Source organism: Rhinolophus ferrumequinum, chromosome X (genome assembly GCF_004115265.2).
Source record: "Rhinolophus ferrumequinum isolate MPI-CBG mRhiFer1 chromosome X, mRhiFer1_v1.p, whole genome shotgun sequence".
NCBI lineage: Eukaryota > Metazoa > Chordata > Mammalia > Chiroptera > Rhinolophidae > Rhinolophus > Rhinolophus ferrumequinum.
This window is the reverse complement of record NC_046284.1, coordinates 86,500,326-86,523,731: the sequence shown is the minus strand read 5'-3', so window position 1 is coordinate 86,523,731 and position 23,406 is coordinate 86,500,326. Positions and strand designations below refer to the sequence as shown.

Genomic DNA, 23,406 nt, shown 5'->3' with positions numbered 1-23,406 from the left:
AATAAACAGCAAACAATACAGAAACAAATTCATAGATACAGAGAACATTTTGATGGTTGCCCGATGGAAGAGGGGTTGGGGAGATGAGTGAAAAATGAGAAGAGATTAAGAAGGACAAACTGGTTATTAGAAAGTAGTCATGGAGATGTAGGATATAGCGTATAGTTAATAATATTGTAATAACTATATATGGTGTCAGATGGGTACTAGATTTATTAGGGTGAAAGACGAAAGGGGGGCTTGGGGGCAGGGTTAAAAAGGTGAAGGGATTAAGAAATACAAATTGTAACTTACAAAATAGTCATGGGAATATAAAGTAAAGCATAGGGAATATAGTCAATAATATGGTGTTAACTATGTATAGTGCCAGGTGGGTACAAGACTAGTCAGGGGGATCACTGCATAAATTATATAAATGTCTAACCACTATGCTGTACACCTGAAACTAATATAAAACAATACTCAATGTCAACTGTAATTGAAAAATTTAAAAAGGGGGGAAGGTGAATGGGAATAAGAGGTCCAAATTTCCAGGTATGAAACAAATAAGTCATGGGGATGTAATTACAGCATAGGGAATACAGTCAATAATATTGTGATAGCATGGTACAGTGTCAGATGGTTGCTGGACTTATCATGGTGGTCACTTCTTTAGGTATATAAATGTTGAACAACTGTGGTGTACACCTGACACTAAGATAATATTGTATGCTAGTTATATTTTTATATAAAAATCTTAAAATACAGAGCCAGTGGTCGTGAAGGGCCTGTGCCGGGGGTCAGGGCTTAGCGTCTCTCCGGCTAGGGCCGATGGTAGACCCCATCCAGACCGACCGCAGTCCACCTGCAGGGAGCTGACCCCCCCCACCCCAGGTGTGGGGCTGATCCTCCCATCCCACCTTTCCTCTATCAGCTGTATCATATTTTCCACTGAAACACACAGGCTCTGGATGTGGGACATCAGCCATGTGGTGTTCACATAACAGGAAGATAGTGATCTGTCTCAGGGGCAGTGAGTCTGGAGCCTGCTGCCCCTGTGATCCACCTGCCTCATCGCTGAGGCCCTGGTGACAAGTAGGGACGATCTCCCCACTGAGTGAATTTCTGCCCCTGGAGTCCTCTCCCTTCTCACCTCACACAACCTGCCATGTTCCTCTGCAGCCAGGGCCGGGGACCACTGGGGAGAGCTCTGGTTGGTTGGCATGTTCCCACTGGGCCTGAGCTGTCGGGCTCTCTTGCTGACAACTCTGCTCTTCCTGGGAGCTTGAAGCCAGCAGGCACCAGGGGACTCGGCCAGAGCCGCTGGGGCCGGAGGGAAGATCCTGCAGCCTTCACTATGGGGCCTGGTCCAGGGACTCTGCTGAGGTTCCAAGAAACCCTGGAAAGACAATGTCCACATGGTCAGTCACTCCACACTCACCCCAGAAATGCTTCCCGGGGACCAAGGGGTGGCTCACTGTGATGGATACTGTGGAAGAGAAAAGTTCAGGGAAACCAACACCAAGTATTAGCATAGAATGTGGGAAAAACCCCTAAGGTTTGGTGTAAAATGAATGAGGATTTGAATTCCAGCTCTTCTCAGTTCTAGCTAGAATCTGGGGAAGTCACTTTAGCCTGAGTTTCTTTATCTTAAAACTGAGTATGAAAATGCCCATCTCATAGGGTTGTTACAGTTAAATGAAGTGATGCTTCTAAAGCACGCACTCCTACTTGGCACCTAGAACACATTCCATTAATATTAAATATTGCTATTATTAAAAGGTACAAGGCATATTTTACTAAGTACCTCATTTAATTTTCACATTCATCCTGTGAACTTGGTATTACTATTATTGTTCTTATTCCCATTTACCATCAGATAGAGACACTTAGAAATACTAACATATTTGCCCAAAGGTCACTCAGATTAAGGGGAAGGACAGAGATTCAAACCCAGGTATGTCTGGCTCCAAAGGGCATTTGCTTACCTACTATGCCATATAGTATTCTATATACGGCAGAGACACAATAAACATTATTCCTGTTTCCTGCTGCCTTCAAAGTGCACCAGCTAAGGGGTGACCATGTCACATGTGCATAAACCACCTTCTATATATATCAGTATACATTCTGGGCAAGTTATAGAGCCCAACCTCTTCTGCCAAAGATGGAAAAGTAAACTCATCGCCTGACCCCCTCCCCCAAATTCCCATCTGAGCCCTGAACACTAGCATGTATGTACAGACTCCTAAATCATTAACTGCCACTGTCTGACAAAAACAGTGGTGCCATCAACTAGTTTCCACAGGCTCCTCAAATAATCAACAATATAGGCAACACACCCTCAAGAGAAAATCAGCCATGGATCTGCTTAACATACCTTGGGGGCCAAACCTGACCACTATAGGACCCCATAACTCACAGCCTATATATAAAATCAGTGACTCCCATAAAACCCTCAATAACAGACCTTCTGGTCCATCACATACCCACTTACACAGTTCTGCAATTACTGCTGTTCACAGGTCCCAATCAAGGACTCCTATAGGTCCCCAAAACTCATTCCCAAAGACTGGCAACCCCAGGCTTGCAATTGATCATTCACCACCTCAGTGTTCCAATCAATAACACTCGTGGACCAATCAATGACTTCTGATACTTACATCTACAACTCTTATTAAACTTCAAGAATTTCTAGAGGTCCCAATCACTTATCCACAGATGTCTCCAATTATTTTCCTTCAAGGATTCCCCAAGACTGTCACTGCTCTAATATGAATGACATTTATAGGTCCTGGATTATCTAATCTTATTGGACCCTAACTCATTGATCTTTCCTCACAGAAATAACCCCAATCCTTGACTCCCAGAGGAACCCAATCAACCCTAAATCTGATTTGCCGTTGAATTTAAAGGATAAAAAGAAAACCTAAAATACGTCCAGGTGGAAAAATAATGTTCTTTACAATGGGAAGGTATCACAATGGCAGTAGACTGCTTATTTGCAACAATAGGAGCCATATTAGAAGAAAACATCTATGAAATATTGAGAGAAATTGATCTAGAGCCAAGAATTTTAAATCCACCCTTGACCTATACCATTCTTCTGTCAGAGCAAAAGACAATTTTAGACATAAAAGCATTTATGGCATAATATGCTAATATTCCTATCTCAGGAAAATACTCAAGGGAATAGTCTAAACAATTATAAATTGAATAGTTACAGAAACCTCAAAATCAGAGGAAAGCAGTTTTGAGAAATGGTCCTTGCAATTGATATACAGTTATATCTGAATAGAGAAGAATAATGTAATTGGGCATTTGGAATAAATAAGATTATTACTATCACTAAGTGGTAAAAATTTTACATACCCTGGAAAAATCTACTGAGTGAAATGAGGAGGAGAAGGAAATTATGCATCTCTATTACTTGATCCAAATGACATTGGACATTATTTGGATCTAGTAATAAAGAAAATAAAGACAATCATATTTGTAGGGAAGGTGAAGGTAAGTACTAGGAGAAATTGATAAAAATAATCAAAATTTCAAATATTAGAATTCTAAAATAATAAAAACTGGAGGGGAATTAAGAGAAATGTGACTGAACCAGCAAAAATTGGAAAAGAAAAAGTTAGGAAATATCAACCAAGTAAAATAAATAGTAAACATAAAATAATAGGAGGCATAAAATCAAATATATTATAATTCAACTAAATTGAATAACCTGAATTCTGCTATAAAAGATACAGACTATGGAATTGGGTTAAAAAAAGAAACTGTAGTCTCCATACATCTAAAACAAAAAAGCAAGATGTGAAATAAAGCGTTGGACAGAAATATGCCATGTTATTTATCTTTCTTTCCATTATGGTGAGCACTCATTATGTCTTAGGAAATCTTTGCCTACATCAGTGTCATAAAGATGTTTAATGTCTTCTTCCAAAAGTTTTATTGTTTTATTTTTCACATTTAGATCCATGGTCTTCCTAGGAAGGATTTTGGTGTGTGGTATGCCTTCGGGTCAAGATTAATTTCTTCCATATGGATATCAAGATGACCTAGCTCCACTTATTGAACAGATTTCCCTTTCTCCACTGCTCTACAGTGTTGCCTTGTGACCATATATGTGGGGTTTATTCCCAAACTCTATATTTCCATTGGTCTGTTTGTCTATTCTTGGACCAGTACAACACTGTCTTTTTTAAAAAAGATTTTATTAAAATATAGCTAACATACAATATTATATAGCTTCAGGTGTACACCACAGTTATTCAACATTTATATACCTAAAGAAGTGATAACGTAAGTCCAGCAACCATCTGACACCATACAAAGCTTTCACAATATTATTGACTACATTTCCCATGCTGTACATTAATTACATCCTCATGACTTATTTGTTTAATATCTGGAAATTAGAACTTCTTATATCCCTTTACCTTTCCCCCCTTTTTAAAATTTTCAATTACAGTTGACATTCAATATTATTTTATATTAATTTCAGGTGTATAACATAGTGGTTAGACATTTATATAATTTAAGAAGTTATCCCCCTGACTTGTCTTAATTAACGTACTTCATATTAAGTTTTAATATATGGTAGAGTAAAAGATTATTAAATTGGACTACATCAAACGTAAGGCCTTCTGTTCATCAGAAGACAAAATTAAGAGTGTAAAGGCAAATACCACAGTGGGAGAAGATAACCGCAATACTGTATCTGACAAACAATTCATACCTCCAATAGATCAAGAATTTCTAGAAATCAATAAGAGAAACCGAAAAAGAACAAAAGGAACAGGCACTTCACAAAGAAGACATCCAAGTGGCAAACAAGCATAAGAAAAGATGCTCAACTTTATTAGTTAGCAAGGAAATATGGATTAGACTACAATAAGATGCTCCACCATACTACTAGAAATGGCCAAAATGAAAAAGATGGAAGAGAACCAAGAGCTGGTGAGGACATGGAGCAACTCAAACTCATAAATTGTTTTTTAGGAGCATAAGATAGTACAAACACATTGAAAGACTGATTGGTAGTATCTATTAAACCTGAAAATATGCAATACTCTATGATCCAGCTATTCCATTCCTAGGTTTATACCCAAGAGAAATGAGAAATGTGAACATATGTTTACCAAAGGACAGGTACTAGGACGTTCACAGTTGCTTTATTCGAAACTGAAAAATATGCAAATGCCCATTAACATTAGAATGGATCAACAAGCTGTGCTACATTCATTCACGCAAGGAAATACTACATAGCAACGAAAATGAACACATTGCTACACACATCATGCACGATTCTCATCTCATGAACATTGTGCTGGCCAAAGAAGCCAGACCAAAAGAGCAATACATCAATACTGTATGATTACATTTATACAGATTTCAAAAACAGGTAAAACTAATGTATGCTGCTAGAAATCAGGATAGTGGTAACCCCTGAGAGGAGATTAGTGATTAGAAAGGAACACAGGGTGGGAGCTCCTTGAGTGCTAGTAATGTTCTTGATCTTGGTGGGGGTTGTGCAGGTTTGCTCAGGTCTGTTCAAAAATCATCAAGCTGAACATGCATAATGTGTGCATTTTTCTGTCATGTTGTAATTCAATGAAGATTTTTTAAAATATATAATACACCAGGCAAATGTAAGAAAATGAAAGCAGATCTGGAAATATAATGATTGAGGTGGAATTTAAGGTCCAAAGTGCTTAACAGATTAACAAAAAGGGCGGACCTTTTAATAATAAAATATACAATAAATAAAGAAGTACTAACTTGCATAAATCTTTAGGATCATTCAACATATACAAATAAAATCAGCACAAATGCATGGAACCATATGAAGTCTCAAAAATCATAATTATAGGGACTTTCTCTTCTGGAGATGGAGTAGATATAATTTTACCTATTCTTGCTAAATACAACTGAAAAACCCTGGACATTATATATGAAACATAGGAAGACTCGGAAAGATGAAGAAGGCTGACTGGTTAGCGACCCTGAAACCAAAAAATGATGTCCCTGGGTTTTCCTTTAGCCTTATATATCCTACACTTGGTGCTGGAGAAGCTGGCAACCCAGAAATGCCAACAGGTGAAGACAAAAACTGTTCCAAGAAAATCCCATTCTCTCTAGCCAAAGGACTGGGAAAGGGGCAGTCTGGCAAGATAGAAAACTTTTAGGCAATGAACACTCTGCTCAAGTCAAACACCACAGAAAACACTGCAGCCCTACCCACCTTGACTAACAGCAAAGTCGAGCGCATATATTTCCACCCTTGTCAGACTGTAAGGAGGTGCCCCGCCTCCTGGCCCTACGTGGGTGGTGCCAGAGAAAGTGCAGTAGGGTGCTGGACCTTTCCTCTCTCCTGGGCTGTAACAGCTGCCTCTTCCTCCCCTAACCCCTCAGTGGAGACCATGTGGTGATTCTGGGCATCCATCCTCACCCATAAATAACAAAGTGCCCGTCTCCCTCCCCGTGGAGGTGACATCAGAGGAGACCTATGGAGCGCTCACCAAGGCTCAGCAGTAACAAGGGCGCCTCTGCCAACAGTGTCAGTGGACATCACAGGGGAAGCAATGACAGGGTACCTATCCCCCTCCCAGTCAGGGTGGTATCAGCAGAGGTCTAGTGGGGAGCCTGACACCAAGATGCAGTGGGCAAAAGTATTCGGAATCGTTCCCTGGGATTGATCACCAGTGCACGGTACTCTGACGGACAAGCTAAAGCAGTGCTGTGAGGAAAATTTGAAAAGAGAAAAAGCCTCAAATCAATAATCTAAACTCTCATCTCAAGAAACTAGAAAAGAAAAGTGAAATAAACCTAAAGCCATCAGAAGGAAGGAAATAATAAAAGTAGGAGCAGAAATTAATGAAATTGAAAATAGAAAAACCACAGAGAAAACCAGTGAAACAAAGAGTTGGTTCTTAAAGGAAAAAAAAGAAGAAGGAGAAGAAGAAGGAACAACACTTTGGAGGAAACAGGCTATGCAACAAGAAGAAAACTTGATGATTATTAATATCCTCAGGGGGTGAGAAGATAGTGCAAACACGGGACAAGCAAGAGCTCTTGGAAATTAAAAATATAAAAGCAGGTAAAAGAAATAATTAATAGAAGATATAGTTGAGAAAATCTCCCAGAGAATATAGCAAAAAGACAAAGAATTGGCAGGTAGAGGAAAAACAGAATGAACCCTTAAGTGGAGATTCAGACAATTGGCACAAAGTTCAAGGTTTGAATTTGAATTTATGATAAATATATTAAAATTAAAATGAAGAAAAAAACGAGGCAATTGTTAACTCCAGGGAAAATGTAAAGAATAGTAGTAAGGCAAAGTAATCACAGTTTTTTCAATGGCACAGCTTTGAATAGCATTTACTAATTTATACTAATGTGAACACTGAACAATGATCTAACTAAAATTGTGCTTTAACTACAGTGGAAGGATAAGAGATTGGAAACAAGTGTATGTATGATGGGATGGGGACAGGAAAGAGAACAACATCCTCAGCCCCAGTAGATGATGGCTAATACTGGGGGGGAAAAAAGTAGCATCACCACCATGTATTTTCAGAGATATAAAAGTAAATAACAAATATATTCTCTTAAAGTACTGTTTTTCATAATAAAGTTTCTATGATCTTTGTAGAAAAATTTAGCTCTTTAAATTATGTGTATGCATAACTAATGAAAAAGAAAATATTCCTTCATTTTAGATAATTAGAATTTTCTTATGACTAATATTACTTAGAGTGTAAATTAAAGTCCTCTTATATTGAGTTTAAGAGCATTTACATGAAATAATTCATAAGTAGAACACAGACTATTATTGTACATAAAATGTCTTAATTTTGCACATTGTAAAATTCCATTAAATCATCTTTAAAAGCCCTTTAAAAAAAAAAAAGCTAGTTCTCCAAAAAGGACAATAGAATAAAAAAAAAACCTCTAGTAAGACTGACAAAGAAAAAAATCAGAGAAGACACACCAATATCAGAAATGAAACAGAGTATATCATTACAGACCCTACAGATATCAAAAGGATAATAAGGGAGTTCTTTGAACAACTCTACACACATGAATTTGACAGCTTAGGTGAAATGGACCAATTCCGCAAAATGTACAAACTACCACAACTCTTCCAATATGGAATAGTTCATTTGAATAGCCTCATAACTATTAAGGAAATTGAACTCACAATTTAAAAACAACTCTGAAATAGAAGTCTCTATCCTCAGATGGCTTCACTGGGAGATTTCCACAAATCTTTCAAGAAGAATTAACACCAAACCTAGACTATCTCTTCCAGGAAATAGAAGAGGGTATTTTTCCTAATTCATTCCATGAAGCCTGATAACAAAACTAGACAAAGATAGTACCAAAAAAAAACAAAAAAAAAACTAGAGACCAAGATCCCTCATGAACATAGATGCAAAAATTATTTAAAAACTATTAGCAAACATAATTCAGCAATATATAAAAAGAATTATATACCATGACCAAGGGGGTTTATTCCAGGAATGCAAAACTGGTTCAATATTTGAAAATCAATCAACGTAACCCACCATATCAACAGGCTAAAGAAGGAAAACCACATGATCATATCGATTGATGCAGAAAAAGTTTTTGACAAAATCCAACACCCATTCATGATAAAAACTCAAGGAAACTTGGAATAAAGGGAAACTTTGTCAATTTTAGTTTTAAAAATCTACAAAAATCCTACAACTAACATCATACTTAATAGTGAGAGACCCATGTTTTCCCTTAAGATCTGGAATAAGGCAAGGATGTTGACTAACAGTTCTCTTATTCAACACAGTAGTGGAAATTCTAGCCAGTACAATGAAGCAAGAAAACAAAATTAAAGGCATACAAATTGAGGAAAAATGAAACTGTCCCTATTTGCATATAATATGATAGTCTACAAAGAAAAGCTCAAGGAAGCCATAAAAAACTTCTAGAAGTAATAAGTGACTTCAGCAAGGTTACAGGATACAAGAACAACACACAAAAATCAGTTGTATTTTTATATGCTAGCAGTGAACATGAGAAAACAAATTGAAAATACAATACTTCACATCACTCAGAAAATGAAATATTTAAGTACAAATGCAACAAAACATGTACAGGGCTTGTATGCTGAGAACTACAAAATGCTGATGAAAAAATCAACAAAGATCTAAATAAATGGAAAGAGATATTGTGCTTATAGCTTGGTAGCCTCAACATAGCAAAAATATCAATTTTACACAAGTTGATATATAGACTTAATGCAATCCCTATCAAAATCTAAGCAAGAATTTTTTGTAGATATAAGCAAAATTATTCTAGGGCCGGCCCGGTGGCTCAGGCGGTTGGAGCTCCATGCTCCTAACTCCGAAGGCTGCCAGTTGGATTCCCACATGGGCCAGTGGGCTCTCAACCACAAGGTTGCCAGTTCGATTCCTCGAGTTCCGCAAGGGATGGTGGGCAGCGCCCCCTGCAAATAAGATTGAACATGACATCTTGAGCTGAGCTGCCGCTGAGCTCCCAGATGGCTCAGTTGGTTGGAGCGCATCCTCACAACCACAAGGTTGCCGGTTCGACTACATCAAGGGATGGTGGGCTGTGCCCCCTGCAACTAGCAACGGCAACTGGACCTGGAGATGAGCTGCGCCCTCCACAACTAAGACTGAAAGGACAACAACTTGACTTGGAAGAAAGTCCTGGAAGTACACACTCTTCCCTCTTCCCCAATAAAGTCCTGTTCCCCTTCCCCAATAAAATCTTAAATATATATATATATATATTCTAAAACGTATGTGGAAAGACAAAGGAACTAGAATAGCTACAATTCTGACCAAGAATAAAATATGAGGAAACAATCCACCTGATTTCAAGACTTCTTATTTAGCTACAGGAACCAAGACAATGTAGTATTGATGAAGGAACAGACACATAGATCAATGGAACAGAATAGAGGACCCAGAAAAACCTCACACAAATATAGCCAACTAATTTTTTTTTTTTTACAAAGACACAGAAACAATTCAATGAATGAAGGATGTTTTTTCAACAAATGGTGCTGAATTAATTGGATATGCATAAGCAAAACCCAAAATGAATGTTGATCTAAATATCACATTTTATAAAAAATAACCCAAACTGGATCACAAATTTAAATGTAAAATGTAAAATTATAAAACGGTTACAAGACAACATAGGAGAGAATCTTCAGGACTTAGTGAAGAGTTCTTAGACACGACACCAAAAACATGATCTGTAAAAGAAAAATACATAAATTTGCCTTCATCAAAACTGAAAACTGTAGCTCTCTGAAAGACACTGTTAAGAGAATGAAATGACAAGCTACAGACTGGGAGAAAATATTCACAAACCCCTTGCAAATCTGACAAGATTCTAATCTATAACATATAAAGAAATCTCAAAGCTCAACACTGAAGAAACAAACAATCCAATTAGAAAATGGGCAAAAGGCAAAGAGACATTTCATCAAAGAGGATATGTGGAGGGCAAATAAGCACATAAGAATATGTTCAACATCCATAGACAAGCATATTTTAAAATTTATAGAGAAGGGCACAGCCTCTAGAATAGCTAAACCAGACTTGACAAAAAAGAATAAAGTGGAAGAATCACTCTAATCAATAATACAGCTCATTGCACAGGTACAGTAATCAAGACTGTGGTTTTGGCAGAGGGGTAGACACATGGATCATTGGAACAGAATAGAGGATCCAGAAATAGCCCCATATAAATACAGCCAACTAGTTTTTGACAAAGGTGCAAAGCAATTCAATGGTGCTGAAATAATTGTAATCTATGGGCAAAGCAACAACAACAAAAACCCAAAACCCCTCAACCTAGGGGGTATGGATGAAAAAGTTGAAGTGGAATATGAGATACAAACTTCCAGTTATAAAATAAATTAGCCATGGGGATCTAATCTACAACATAAGGAAAATAGTCAGTAATATTGTAATAACCTTGTGTGGCAACAGATGGTTACTAGGTTTATTGTGATAATTATGTTGTAAAGTAGATAAATGACAAATCACTATGTTGTACACCTGAAACATAATATTGTATGTCAACATACTTTAATTAAAAATAAATTTTAAAAAATAACCTCAACCTAAACCTCACTCCTTTTCAAAAAAAGATTAACTCAAAATGAGTCATCGGCTTAAATGTAAAATGTAAAACTATAAAATTTTTAAGAAAAAAACATAAGAGAAAATCTTCAGGATCTAGGGCTAGACAGAGTGTGGAATAATAAGAAATATATATTTGGTCTTTGTCCCTAGTTCCTGGCACAGATCTCCTATAATCCCTGGAATTTCCTGAGTGATAGAACTGTCCTTTGTTAGTTTTGTTTTTCCTAGTAAGCCCTTTTCATCCATGCCTGAGTATACCCTGAGAAAATGACTCTTGGTGGGCTCCTGATAACTTCAGGTTGGAGACTGGTTGACAAAGAAGCAATCATGTAATTAGAGGGCTGGATTAGGGGGTTGCAATTTTCACCTCCCCCTGCCTCCCGCCCCCGCATCCCCACCTTCCTCCCAGGGAGGGAAGAAGGGCTGGAGATTGAGTTTAATCACCAATGGCCAATGATTTAATCAATCCTGCTTACATAACGGAACCTCCCTATAAACAAACCCCTCCATAAAAATCCCTAAATGATGAGGTTCTGAAAGCTTCCAGGATGAACATACAGATGTGCTGGGAGGGAGGCATGGAAGCTCTGTACCCCTCCCTTCATGTCTTGCTCTATGTATCTCTTCCATTTGGCTGTTCCTGAGTTGAATCCTTTGTAATAAAGTGGTAAACATAAGTGTTTTCCTGAGCTCTGTGAGCTATTCTAGCAAATTATTAAACATGAAGAGGAGGTCACGGTAACCCCCAATTTATAGCTAGTAAATCTGAAGTATGGGTGACCCGGAACTTGACTGGCAGCTGAAGTGGGGCCAGTCTTGTGAGACAGAGCCCTTTAATTTGTGGGATCCGATGCTATCTCCAGGGAGATAATGTCAGAATTGAACTGAACTGTTAAACATTCAGTTGGTGTCAGAAGATCAGAGAATCACAAAGTTTTTAGACTGGACACCAAAAGCATAATCCATAAAAGGAAATATTGATAAATCAGACCTTGCCAAATTTTCAAAAAACTTTTGGTCTTGAAAAAGACCAGAGGATGAAAAGAATGAAGAGGATGAAAAGACAAGCTACTGACTGGGAAAAATATTTGCAAACAACATATCTGACAAAAGACTGGTATCTAGAATATGTAAAGAACTCTCAAAACTCAACAGTAAAAAAACCCAAACAAGTCAGTTAGAAAATAGGCAAAACATACACATGTACAGGTATTTCATTAAAGAGGATATACAGATGGCAAATAACATATGAAAAGGTGTTCAATATTATTAGCCATCAGGAAAATGCAAAGGAACACCACAGTGAGATATTACTAAACATCTATCAGAATGGCTAAAATAAAAAAGTGACACCAAATGCTGATGAGGATGCAGAAAAACTGGATCTCTCCTACATTGCTGGTGGGAAATGGTATAGCAACTCTCAGAAACAGTTTGATAGTTTCTTATAGCAACTCTCAGAAACAGTTTGATAGTTTCTTATAAAACTAAGCATGCAATTACCGTACAACCCAGCAATTACACTCTTGAGCATTTATCCCAGAGATATGAAAGCTTATGTTCACGCAAAAACCTGTACTCAAATGTTCATAGCATCTTTACTGGTAATAGCCCCAAACTGGAATTAGTTTGGATGTCCTTCACCAAGTGACTGTTTAAATAAACTGTGGTACACCCACCCATGGAATATTACTCAGCAATAACAACGAATGAATTATCGATACTTGCAACAACTTAGACAGTTTTCAAGAACATAATGTTGAATGAAAAAAGTCAATCCCAAAAGATTATATACTGTATGATTCCATTTAAATAACATTTCTGAAATTACAAAATTTAGAAATGGAGGACAAATTAGTGGTTTCCAAGGGTTAGCAGGGCAGGAAAGAAATGGGTGTGGTTACAAAAGGACAACACCAGGGATCCTTGTGATGTTGGAACTGTTCAATATTTTGATTATAGTGGTAGATACACAAATCTACACAGGTGATAAAATTGTGTAAAACTTAACACACACACAGATACACATATGAGTAAAACTGAGGAAATCTGAACGAGATGGAGGAATTGTAGCAAGGTCAAAATTCTGGTTGGCATATTATACTTTAATTTTTAAAAATGTTACCATTGGAGGAAACTGGCCAAAGTGTATAAGGGTCACTTTGGATTTGTTTTTGCAATTGCATGTGACCTATAATTATCTCATTATATATATTTCAATTTAAAAAATCAAAAAAGATGTTCAATGTCTAGCCATTAGGGAAAAGCAAATTAAGATAATGATGAGATAATCCTACACACTTAATAGAATAGCTGAAATTTAAAAAAACACAAAGGAGTGTTAATACCAAATTCTGGGTAAGATGCAGAGGAACTGGATGTTTCATACATTTCCAGTGGGAATGTAGAGTGGTACAGCCACTCTGGAAAATAGTTTGGCAGTTTCTTTAAAAAAAAAAAAAAAAAAAAAAAACAAACCCAACAAATACCACATGATTCAGCAATTGTACTTCTGGGCATTCACTCCAGAGAAACAAAATCTTTTATGTATACAAAAACCTGTACTAGATTGTTCACAGCAACTTTATTTGTAATAACCCCAAACTGGAGACAACCAAAATGTCCCCCAATAGGTGAATAGTTAAACAAACTGTAGTACATCTATAATATGGAATACTACTAAGTAATAAAAAGAAATGACCTATTGTTACTCGCAACAATTTGGGTGGTTTCCAAGGACATTATGCCAAATGAAAAAAACAAACAAACAATCTCAAAAGGTCATATACTGTATGGTTCCATTTAAATAACATTCTCAAAATGACAAAATTTTGGAGATGAAAACCAGATTACTGTTTGCCAGAGATTAAGGATAATGGTGGGGGTAGACTATGAAAGGGGTAACATTTCTGTATCTTGATTGTGGCGGTCATTGCACAAATCTACACACATGCAAAATGACAAAGAATTATACACACACATAGCACCAATATCAAATTTTTATGTTGCATTATGATTTTTAAGATGTTATTGGGGAAGGGGAACAGGACTTTATTGGGGAACAGTGTGTATTTCCAGGACTTTTTATTGGGGAACAGTGTGTTTTTCCAGGACTTTTTATTGGGGAACAGTGTGTTTTTCCCAGGACCCATCAGCTCCAAGCCTCGTTGCTTGGGGCCCAAAAGAGCTAGCAGAATCCGCAAACTTTTCAATCTCTCTAAAGAAGATGATGTCCGCCAATATGTTGTGAGAAAGCCCCTAAAAAAAGAAGGTAAGAAACCTAGGACCAAAGCACCCAAGATTTAGCGTCTTGTTACTCCACACATCCTGCAACACAAACGTTGGTGTATTGCTCTAAAGAAACAGCATACTGAGAAAAATAAGGAGGAGGCTACAGAACATGCTAAACTTTTGGCCAAGAGAATGAAGGAGGCCAAAGAAAAATGCCAGGAACAGATTGCCAAGAGACATGGGTAGTCCTCTCTGAGAGCTTCTATCTCTAAGTCTGAGTCCAGGCAAAAATGAAATTTTCTAAGAGTAACAAATAAATAAGATCAGACATAAAAAAAAAAAGAATAAAAAGACAACCAAAAACTAGTTTGCAATTTACCAGGGGCTGGGGCATGGGGGAAAATGGGGAGATCAAAGGGTACAAACGTCCAGTTATAAGATGAGTAAGTTCTGGAGATCTACTGTACAGCATGGTGATTACAGCTATTAATATTAAATTATACACTTCAAAGTTACTGAGTAGATCTTAAATGTTCCCATCACACACACATAAAAAAGGTAATTATGTGACATGATGGAAGTATTAACTAACACTATGGTGGTAATCACTTTGCAATATATAAATGGATCAAATCAACACATTGTATACCTTAAACTTATACAATATGTCAATTATATCTCAGTAAAGCTGGGGAAAAAAGAAATATTCTCTAAACATGCCAGTATTGAAGATGAATTCAATAATAAAATATAGACCTCATGCCAAATTTTGAGACAAAGCTAAAGCTATATATTTAAAGGATGCTTTGCTCTAAAATTTTTTTTATTATTTAAAAAGAAAAGCCAAAGATAAATGAACTAAGTGTTAAATCTAAGAAATTAGAAAAAGAATATATTCATAGGAAACCTAATAAAGGTAAAAGAGAAGGAATACATACACACACACACACACACGCACGCACGCACACATGCATATGAGATCGGACAATTAAGTTTGTGAACTTTCCACCATGCGCTTGCTTACATGGTGGAAAAGTTTGAGAACTTAATTGTCCCACCTTGTGTGTGTGTGTGTGTGTGTGTGTGTATGTGTGTGTGTGTACACTCACACATATATTCACACAATTTTAGCAATGAAAAAGGAGCTATTACCACAGATATAGAAGTGATAAAAATAATTTAACTAAGCATTATTAGTTAAAGCATTATTAATGCCACTCTGTGAAAATATAAAATCCCTCGCAAACATAAACTACCAAAATTAATCTCTCCCAAAGTAAAAATCTGTAGAGACCAATAATCAGAGAAAAGAAAATAATTAAAATTTACCATTTTAAAGACACCAGTTCTAAATGTGTTTATAGCTAAACTTTAAAGAAGACAATTTGTATGCCATTTTAGCATATAAAAAAAAATCTCTTGTATTCCTTTAAAAAACTGGTATAACCTTAATACCAACACATGTTAAGTATAGTACAAAACTAAGGAAACTATAAGTAGTTTTCTTACAGTGGCAAAAATTTTAAATAAAATATTACTAACTGAAACCCAACTATGTCCTATAAGAAAAATCCCCCTTGATGAAATAGAATCATTCCAGGAAGGCAAAGATGGGTCCACAAACGTATCAATATAACTCATTACAAAAATCAAGTAAAGAGAATAACACCATTCAGGCTATCAAAAAACATCTGACACAATTCAGGAGCCATTCTTAATAAAAATGCAAATTAAAACAGGAACATAAAAAACTAACGGTTTCTGTGGTATTTTGATAGTCATTGTAATATTTATAGAAAATTTCATTTTTGCCTGGACTCAGACTTAGTTTTGCAAAGATTTTTATTAAAATATAGCTAACATAAAATGTTATATCATTTTCAGGTGTACATCATAGTTATTCAACAGTAACCATCTGGCACTATACAGAGTTATTACCACATTATTGATTATATTCCCTATGCTGAAGAAGCGATCACCATGGTAAGTCCAGCAACCATCTGACACTGTACCACGCTATCACAATATTATTGACTATATTTCCTGTGCTGTATGTTATATCCCCAAGACTTATTTGTTTTATATCTGGAACTTTGAGCCTATTATTCTTCTTTATCTTTTCCTCCCTTTTTAAATTTTTCAATTAGAGGTGACATTCAATATTATTTTATATTAGTTTCAGGTGTACAGCATAGTGGTTAGACATTTACATAATGTAAGAAGTGACCCCCTGAATAATCTAGTACCCACCTGGCACTATACATAGTTATTACCATATCATTGATTATATTCCCTATACTTTACATCCCCATGACTATTCTGTAACTACTAATTTGTATTTCTTAATCCCTCCACCTTTTTCACCCGGCCTCCAACCCCCCTCCCACACTAGCTCACCCTGAAAGATCTAGTACCCATCTAACACCATACGTAGTTCTTACACTATTACTGACTATATTCCTTATGCTATACCCTAAAAGTCCCTTTTCCCCTTTACTCCTACCTCCAACCCCCCTCCCATCTGCCAACTATCAACATGTTCTCTGTATCTATGAGTTTGTTTCTGTTTCATTTGTTTATTTTATTCTTTAGTGAAATTTTATTTTATTTTATTCTTATATTTATTCTTTTTTATTCTAATTTATTTTATTCTTATAAGTGAAATCATATGACATTCGTCTTTCGCTGTCTGACTTACTTCACTCAGCACAATACGTTTAAAAACAAGTCCAGATCAGAAGATTTAATATCATTAAGATGGCAACATTTCCCCCACATGATGTACAGGATCAATATGATCCATATCAAAATCCCAGCTGGTGGGCTGGCCCAGTGGCTCAGGTGGTTGGAGCACCGTGCTCCTAATGCTGAGGTTGCTGGTTCGATTCCCCCATGGACCAGTGAGCTGCGCCCCCTACAGCTAAGATTGTGAACAACAGCTCTCCCTGGAGCTGGGCTGCTGTGAGCAGCCCCAGGTTGACAGACCCAGTGCCTCCCCGGTGGGGGAGAGCAAGGCTCGTAATACCAGCATGGGCCAGGTTGCTCTGTCCTACACAACTAGACTGAGAAACAAGTGCTTGAACAGGAGTGATGGTGGGGGGGAGGTAATACAGGAGGGGAATATATATATATATACCATCCAACATTGTTCTGAAAGCTCTAGCTTATGCAATAGAAGATGAGGTAACAGAACAAATATTTGAAAGGAAGAGAGAGTAAAATTGACGGGTTTTTTTTTTTCCTATGGAAATAAAAAAAATATGCTATTCACCATGATGACAAAAACAAATGTAAAATATCTAAGAATGAACATTTTTTTTAAAAAGGTGCTGGATCTAGAAAAAAACTATATTATAGTTTAAATGGTTATTTTTGAAATGAAATAAAGTGGTTTTAACAGTCATATGTTAGAAAAAATGCTAAAGATTATTAAAGAAAAAAAGAACAGTGAGGGGACTAGACTGTTCAATATTAAAAGTATTTCTAAAGTCAATACAATTTTTTGAAAGGGAGTAGATACATATATCGAAGAAAAATAGAGTTCAGAAATAGAACAATATCACTTGGGAATTTAGGTAACAAAAGTGGCATTTAATTGAGTTAGAAAGGGTATTTATTTAATGATTGCTGCTGGCAAATTTTCCATCCAAATGGAAAATACAAACTTTGATTCTATCTAACACCACACACCAGAATAACTTCCCGTTGGATTAAAATTTAACTTTAAAAATTAAAACCATAAAATGTTAAATTTAAGGCATATATTTGTTTAAGCATGAAGTGGGGGAGAACTCACTAGGCGAGGCAAGACACTCAGAACTTGTAAAGGATAAAGGCAGTTATGTCTAATCAGGTGATTATTCTTTCTAATTATATCTGAAAACATCTTTTAAAAATCAAGATATAAAGAGACAAAGGGAATGTAATTCCAAGAAATAACACAAGGTTAATATTCACAAATTAGTAAGAAAGACAAACTACCCAAACGAAACAAGAGTAAAGGATATGAAAAATTTTTAAAATACAATCAATGGCCAATAAATAGGAAAAGATGGGGTCTAGTTGTCAGGAAAATGCACCTCAAAGTAGACTAGATACTCTTGTATTTGATTCTCAGAATGGGAAAATTTAAAATGTACTAACATTCAGTGTGGGAGCGGATTTTGGAATCCTGTTCTATATGTTGCTGGTGGGAGTTCCAATTTTATAAGTTTTAGAAAATAATTTGGTGGTATGCATCGAACTTAAAAACATCCATTCCTGCACCTAATAATCACTCAGATGACAGTCTCTGACTATAATTTAGAAATCAATAACAAAAATTTCAACTTTTGGAGAAATCAAAATCTTTTCTCTAAATAACCTAGGGGTCAGAGAAAACCACAAAAGAAATTAGAAAACAGAAGTGAATCACAGTGAAAATGTTACATATCAAAACTTGGGACATGGAGCTAAAACGTTCTCAGAGAAAAATTCATGTACTTAGTGCTTATATTATCAAAGACAGTGATTGAATATTAACGATATAAGCATTCAATTAGGAATTAAAAAATAAGAATGAAAGGAAAAAAACTACAGAAAAGAAATAATGAAATCAAGGGCAGAAATTAATGACACAGAAAACAAAGATACAGGAAGACCAACAAAGTCAAAAGTAGGTTTTGGAAACAACCCCATCTCAGACCTAAAGAGCACCTATCACTGACCCCATGAAGCAGCATAGGAGTATATGACTAAGTAGGCCCCTCCAACTCTAATCCCAAATAAACGCATCACTCACCCCATGGAACCCAATCACTCACACCACAGAAACCTTGACCATCCACCCAATAAACCCCATCACACACCTCCCAGATCCTGCATCACTCACCCCACAGTCCTCATCACTAATTCATGGACTCGTCAATACTCACCGCACAGATTCTCCACCATTCACTCCACAGACCACCCATTACTCTCCCCAAAGACTCCCATCACTTACCCCACTGAATCCCCATCATTCATCTCACAGACCTCCATCACTTACACCCTATCACTCACCCCACAGAATCTTCCATTATTCGCCCCGCCCCACAGACCATCACTAATCCCACAGACCACCCATCATACCTCAGAGACCTTATCACTCACACCATTCCCTACTCCACTAACCCCTTATCACTCACCACACGGATCACTTATCCCATCACTTCGCATACAGATCCCATCACTTATCCCACAGATCCAATCACCTAACCCACAGAACCCATCAATGACCTCTAAGGATCCCAATCAGTAACCTATAAGGATCCTCATCGCTGACCACAGATATCCCATAGCTCACCCTACAGACCCCGTATCACTGATCCCACAGACCCTCCAATATTCACTCCATAGTTCCCCCATCATTCACACCACAAACTCTGCACCAATTACCTCACTGAACTCCCCATCACTCATCCCATGGATTACCCATTACTTCTCCTATTGACCCATCACTCACCCACAAGCCCCTGTCACTCACTCTATGCACCTAAGTGACCCCAGAGAAGCCTCATTGCTGACCCTAAAGAGTACCATCATTGAGGACGAAATCCATGTTACCCCACCCCCATAATTATGTCAATGTTTTACTGGCCCTAAATTGCCGCCCCAGTTAAACTCAGGCAGGGAGCCCTAAGTGCTGAAAGTGCCTGTGAGGTACTCGTGGGTTTCAGGACCTCATCCTGCACATGCTCAGTGTCGCTTCGGAAGTGGTCGTCAGCCTGCAATTACACCCGGTGCACTCACGACATGTTAGTGCGTGTGCTTGTGCGAGTGCGTGTGCGTGTGTGTCGGAGGAGAGGCGGGCTTTCAAATTTTCCTTAGTGACTTTGTCAAGCAACTAACATGGCTGTCCCCATGGGAGTGTCTCTCCGGGAGTCGCCATCTTGGAAAGGGGGTCATTACTGCCACCGAGCTGGAGGTACCCTGCCCGATCTCCCCCTGTGGGACTTCCCAGTAGCGGATGGGGCCAGCCCGCGAGTTATGCCAGCCGGACTTCTCCCGCCGCACTGTCCCCAGCAGCCACGGATGCGCAGGCCGAGCGCTGTCCCTTCTCAGCACGCGGGGACCCGGCCCTCAGCCGTATCCCTGGAGAGCCACGGCTGCTTCCCACGTCCCTAACCCCCACCCCATCCCGGCTGGAAAGACTCTTCGCAGCAGCTGGTCCAGAAATAGGCCCGCCCCCGCCCCCGCCCCGGCCCCCGCCCGGTCCCTGTGCTCCCGCGACGGTCCCCATTTTGCGCGGGCGGCTGGCGGCCGCGGAGCCCAGGGCGCCGCTTCGTGCCCACCTGACGGCGCCTCTGTCCATCAGTCCGCTGAGGGCATCGCCCGGCTTCTCTGCTGTCACCGACCCTGGGTCGTAGCCACCGGGGAATAGTACGTGTCAGATTTAGGCCAGGAAGCGGAAGTCGCCCGCAGCGAGAGTTTAACCACTCTGGGCGCGGGGAGCTGAGGTGATGGAGCGCCAGACACCAAGTATCTGTGGAGGGAGTAACTGGGGGTCTGTGACATCGATAGTAGAACGTGTCATCCAATTTAAAAAAATCGAGTCATTAACCTTCCTGTTTCCTTATAGAAGCATTAAGGCTGAAGTTCTAAAGATCCAAGTTTTGGTTTATTTTCATTAGTGTTCGATTTCAAGTGCTTATTTGTAACTTTCTTTTGACCCATGAATTAGAAGAACATTGTCTAACTTGCAAAAATTCTCGGAAACCCAAAGGGCAAGGGAAGCGGTACTTTATTCAGGCTGCATCCTAGTGCACTGTCCCCTGGAGCATGGAGGGTTTTATGAGTAAGGAGTTTTACAGGGCAGGAAACAAAAGCGGCTGAGAGCCAGCTGCATGTTTGGTGGGCTTTGATCCGCAGGTGTTGCAACGCTCCGGGAAAGGAGTGGTTTGCGATTTGGCCCGCCTCAGTCGCATCCTGTTCTCAGAATTAATGACTCAAAGAAAGAATTAAGAGGGAGTGCAGAAAATTTTACAGTTCCTCACACCATTTTTCATTTCCCCAAACACAAAGTTAATACGATGTTAGTGCTTTCTAACCTAATTGCGCTGTGGTCTGAGAATGTTGTTTGAATTATGATGAGTCTTTGAAATTTGTTGAAACTTGCCTTAAGGCTCAAGTAAAGGCCCAGTTTTCAAAACTGTTTCATGTCTTGATTTAAAGATGGTATATTTTCCATGTTGTTGGGTTTAGTGTATGTCTTTATTGGTTCAAGCTTGTCAGTTGGGCCGTTTAAAATGTGTGTATCCTTCCTGATGATTTTCTTTCCTTGTCCTAGGAGTTACTGAGAGAGAGAAATTCTCCCACTGTATTGTTGATAAGTCAGGTTTTCATGACACCAGTCAATTTTTCCTTCCTATATTTACAAGTTTTATTATGGAATGCAGGTAAGGGTATTTTGTTGTTGAATAGATACAGCCAAATCACTTCCCCCAAAACACTGTAACATTTCCTACTCCCACCAGCAACATGAGTTCATTAAGGCAAATCTCTAGCACTGGATGTTGATGCTCTCTTTGATTTTTGCCAATTTGAGGGCTAGTTGATACAGGAGAGTTAGCATGTCCCTAGGTAGACAGGGTGGAATAAACAAAAGACAGTCATATCCTAAAACTTCAGGTTTTGAAATGACTCCTTTGCTCCAGGACATAATGTAACAAGGCCTTGAGGTTAATCATAAAATTCATTTTGGCCTGACAAATGGAGCAAATCTGATAGATAAGAGTGGGTTACTTTGCTAATTCCTTCAGGGTGGGCAAGCAGAACAAACCTGGTAGTCGAATTTCATTAAAAGGCGCCAGTTCCCTTCTTCAAACAAGTTCCTTTCTTCAAACAGCTCCCCTTCCCCAAGCAGGCAAGGGAAGGTATAAAAGTAAGAGCTTTTGCCTCAGTCACGGGCACCCCCATTCGGGACCCCCTCCCGCTCGAGAGCTGCAAACTCTTCTCCTGCCTCGAATAAACTATCCTCTTTTCAAAACTTTTTGCCTCTCCCTGGTCTGTGTTTCCATTCTTCGGCTTCATGAGACACGGCCCACACCCAGAAATAGCCGGCAGATCCAACATCACCTACATCACTAGTAGTATTGAATTTGCATTTTCCTGACTACTTGTGCAACTGAGGATATTTTTCTGTGTGCTGACCATTTCGATTTTCTCTTCTGCCAGTCTTCAAATCCTCCTACCTACCAGTTCTGGAAGCTTCTTAGTATAGTCTGTCAAATTTTCTAATTTCCAATTTTCCTTGGAGTGATTTGTCTTTTTCTTATCAATTTGTAGAAGCTCTTGGTATATTAGTGATATTAACCCTTTGTTAGTTGCATTGCAGTAGTATTTACCCGCAATTTTTTTTTGTCCTTTGCATTTTATAGGTATCCTTTGATCTGCAATTAGAAAAATGTATTCTCTCAGAAAAGTCTAAGCTTTCTTTTCTGGCTGTTGTTATCTCCTGTCTTGCATGGTCCTCCTTCCTCATTCCAGGTAGTCCTAAAAAGATGGTCTTAACATTTGTTTCGTTTTTATTGTTTTAAATTTTTTTACTTAAACCTTTAATCTGGTTGGAATTTACTCTGGTGTATGGCATGAGGTCGAGGTCAAGTTTTGTTTTTGCTGTGTCAAATAAAAACAAATCCTGAAGTAGATAGGAAGAGACTAATTAGAAAGACGATTGCAATAGGGAGAAAGCTCCCATCTCAGAAATCTGAGAGCACCTCATAACCAAACAGAAACAAGGCCTATATTTTATAGATTGGGTAAGGAGGAGGCAAACTGAGATAAGCAGAATCTGTGTAAGAGGAGCTGCACAAGCAGGCGAATGACCAGTGGCGTCTGACTGGCCAGCTGATTCTCAGGAAAAGCTGAGAAGGGGGAACACCTTCCAAATTTTTGTGTGTGTGTGCTTGCTGGGACTTGGAGGCAATCAGAGTTTCGGAGCCCGTAGGAAAGAGAGAAGCCTGACTAAAGTTTGGCTAACAAGCACTTTATTCCAATTAATCAGTGTTTA

General features: G+C 38.3%; 1 protein-coding gene across 2 annotated transcripts in view; it reads right to left on the bottom strand.

The window, feature by feature from the left end:
- ZNF41 (zinc finger protein 41) overlaps positions 1 to 20,863 on the bottom strand; it is a 50,633-nt gene extending 29,770 nt beyond the window's left edge. The window contains exons 1-2 of one of the 2 annotated variants that reach the window (XM_033119169.1): positions 20,690 to 20,863; positions 1,133 to 1,378 (exon numbers count right to left, since the gene is read on the bottom strand). In XM_033119169.1, the coding sequence (XP_032975060.1) occupies positions 1,133 to 1,204 (72 nt within the window). In that variant the 5' untranslated portion in view covers positions 1,205 to 1,378; positions 20,690 to 20,863. The remainder of the gene's footprint in view (positions 1 to 1,132; positions 1,379 to 20,689) is intronic. The other variant, XM_033119178.1, reaches the window with a different exon arrangement.
- Positions 20,864 to 23,406: the final 2,543 nt, after the last annotated feature.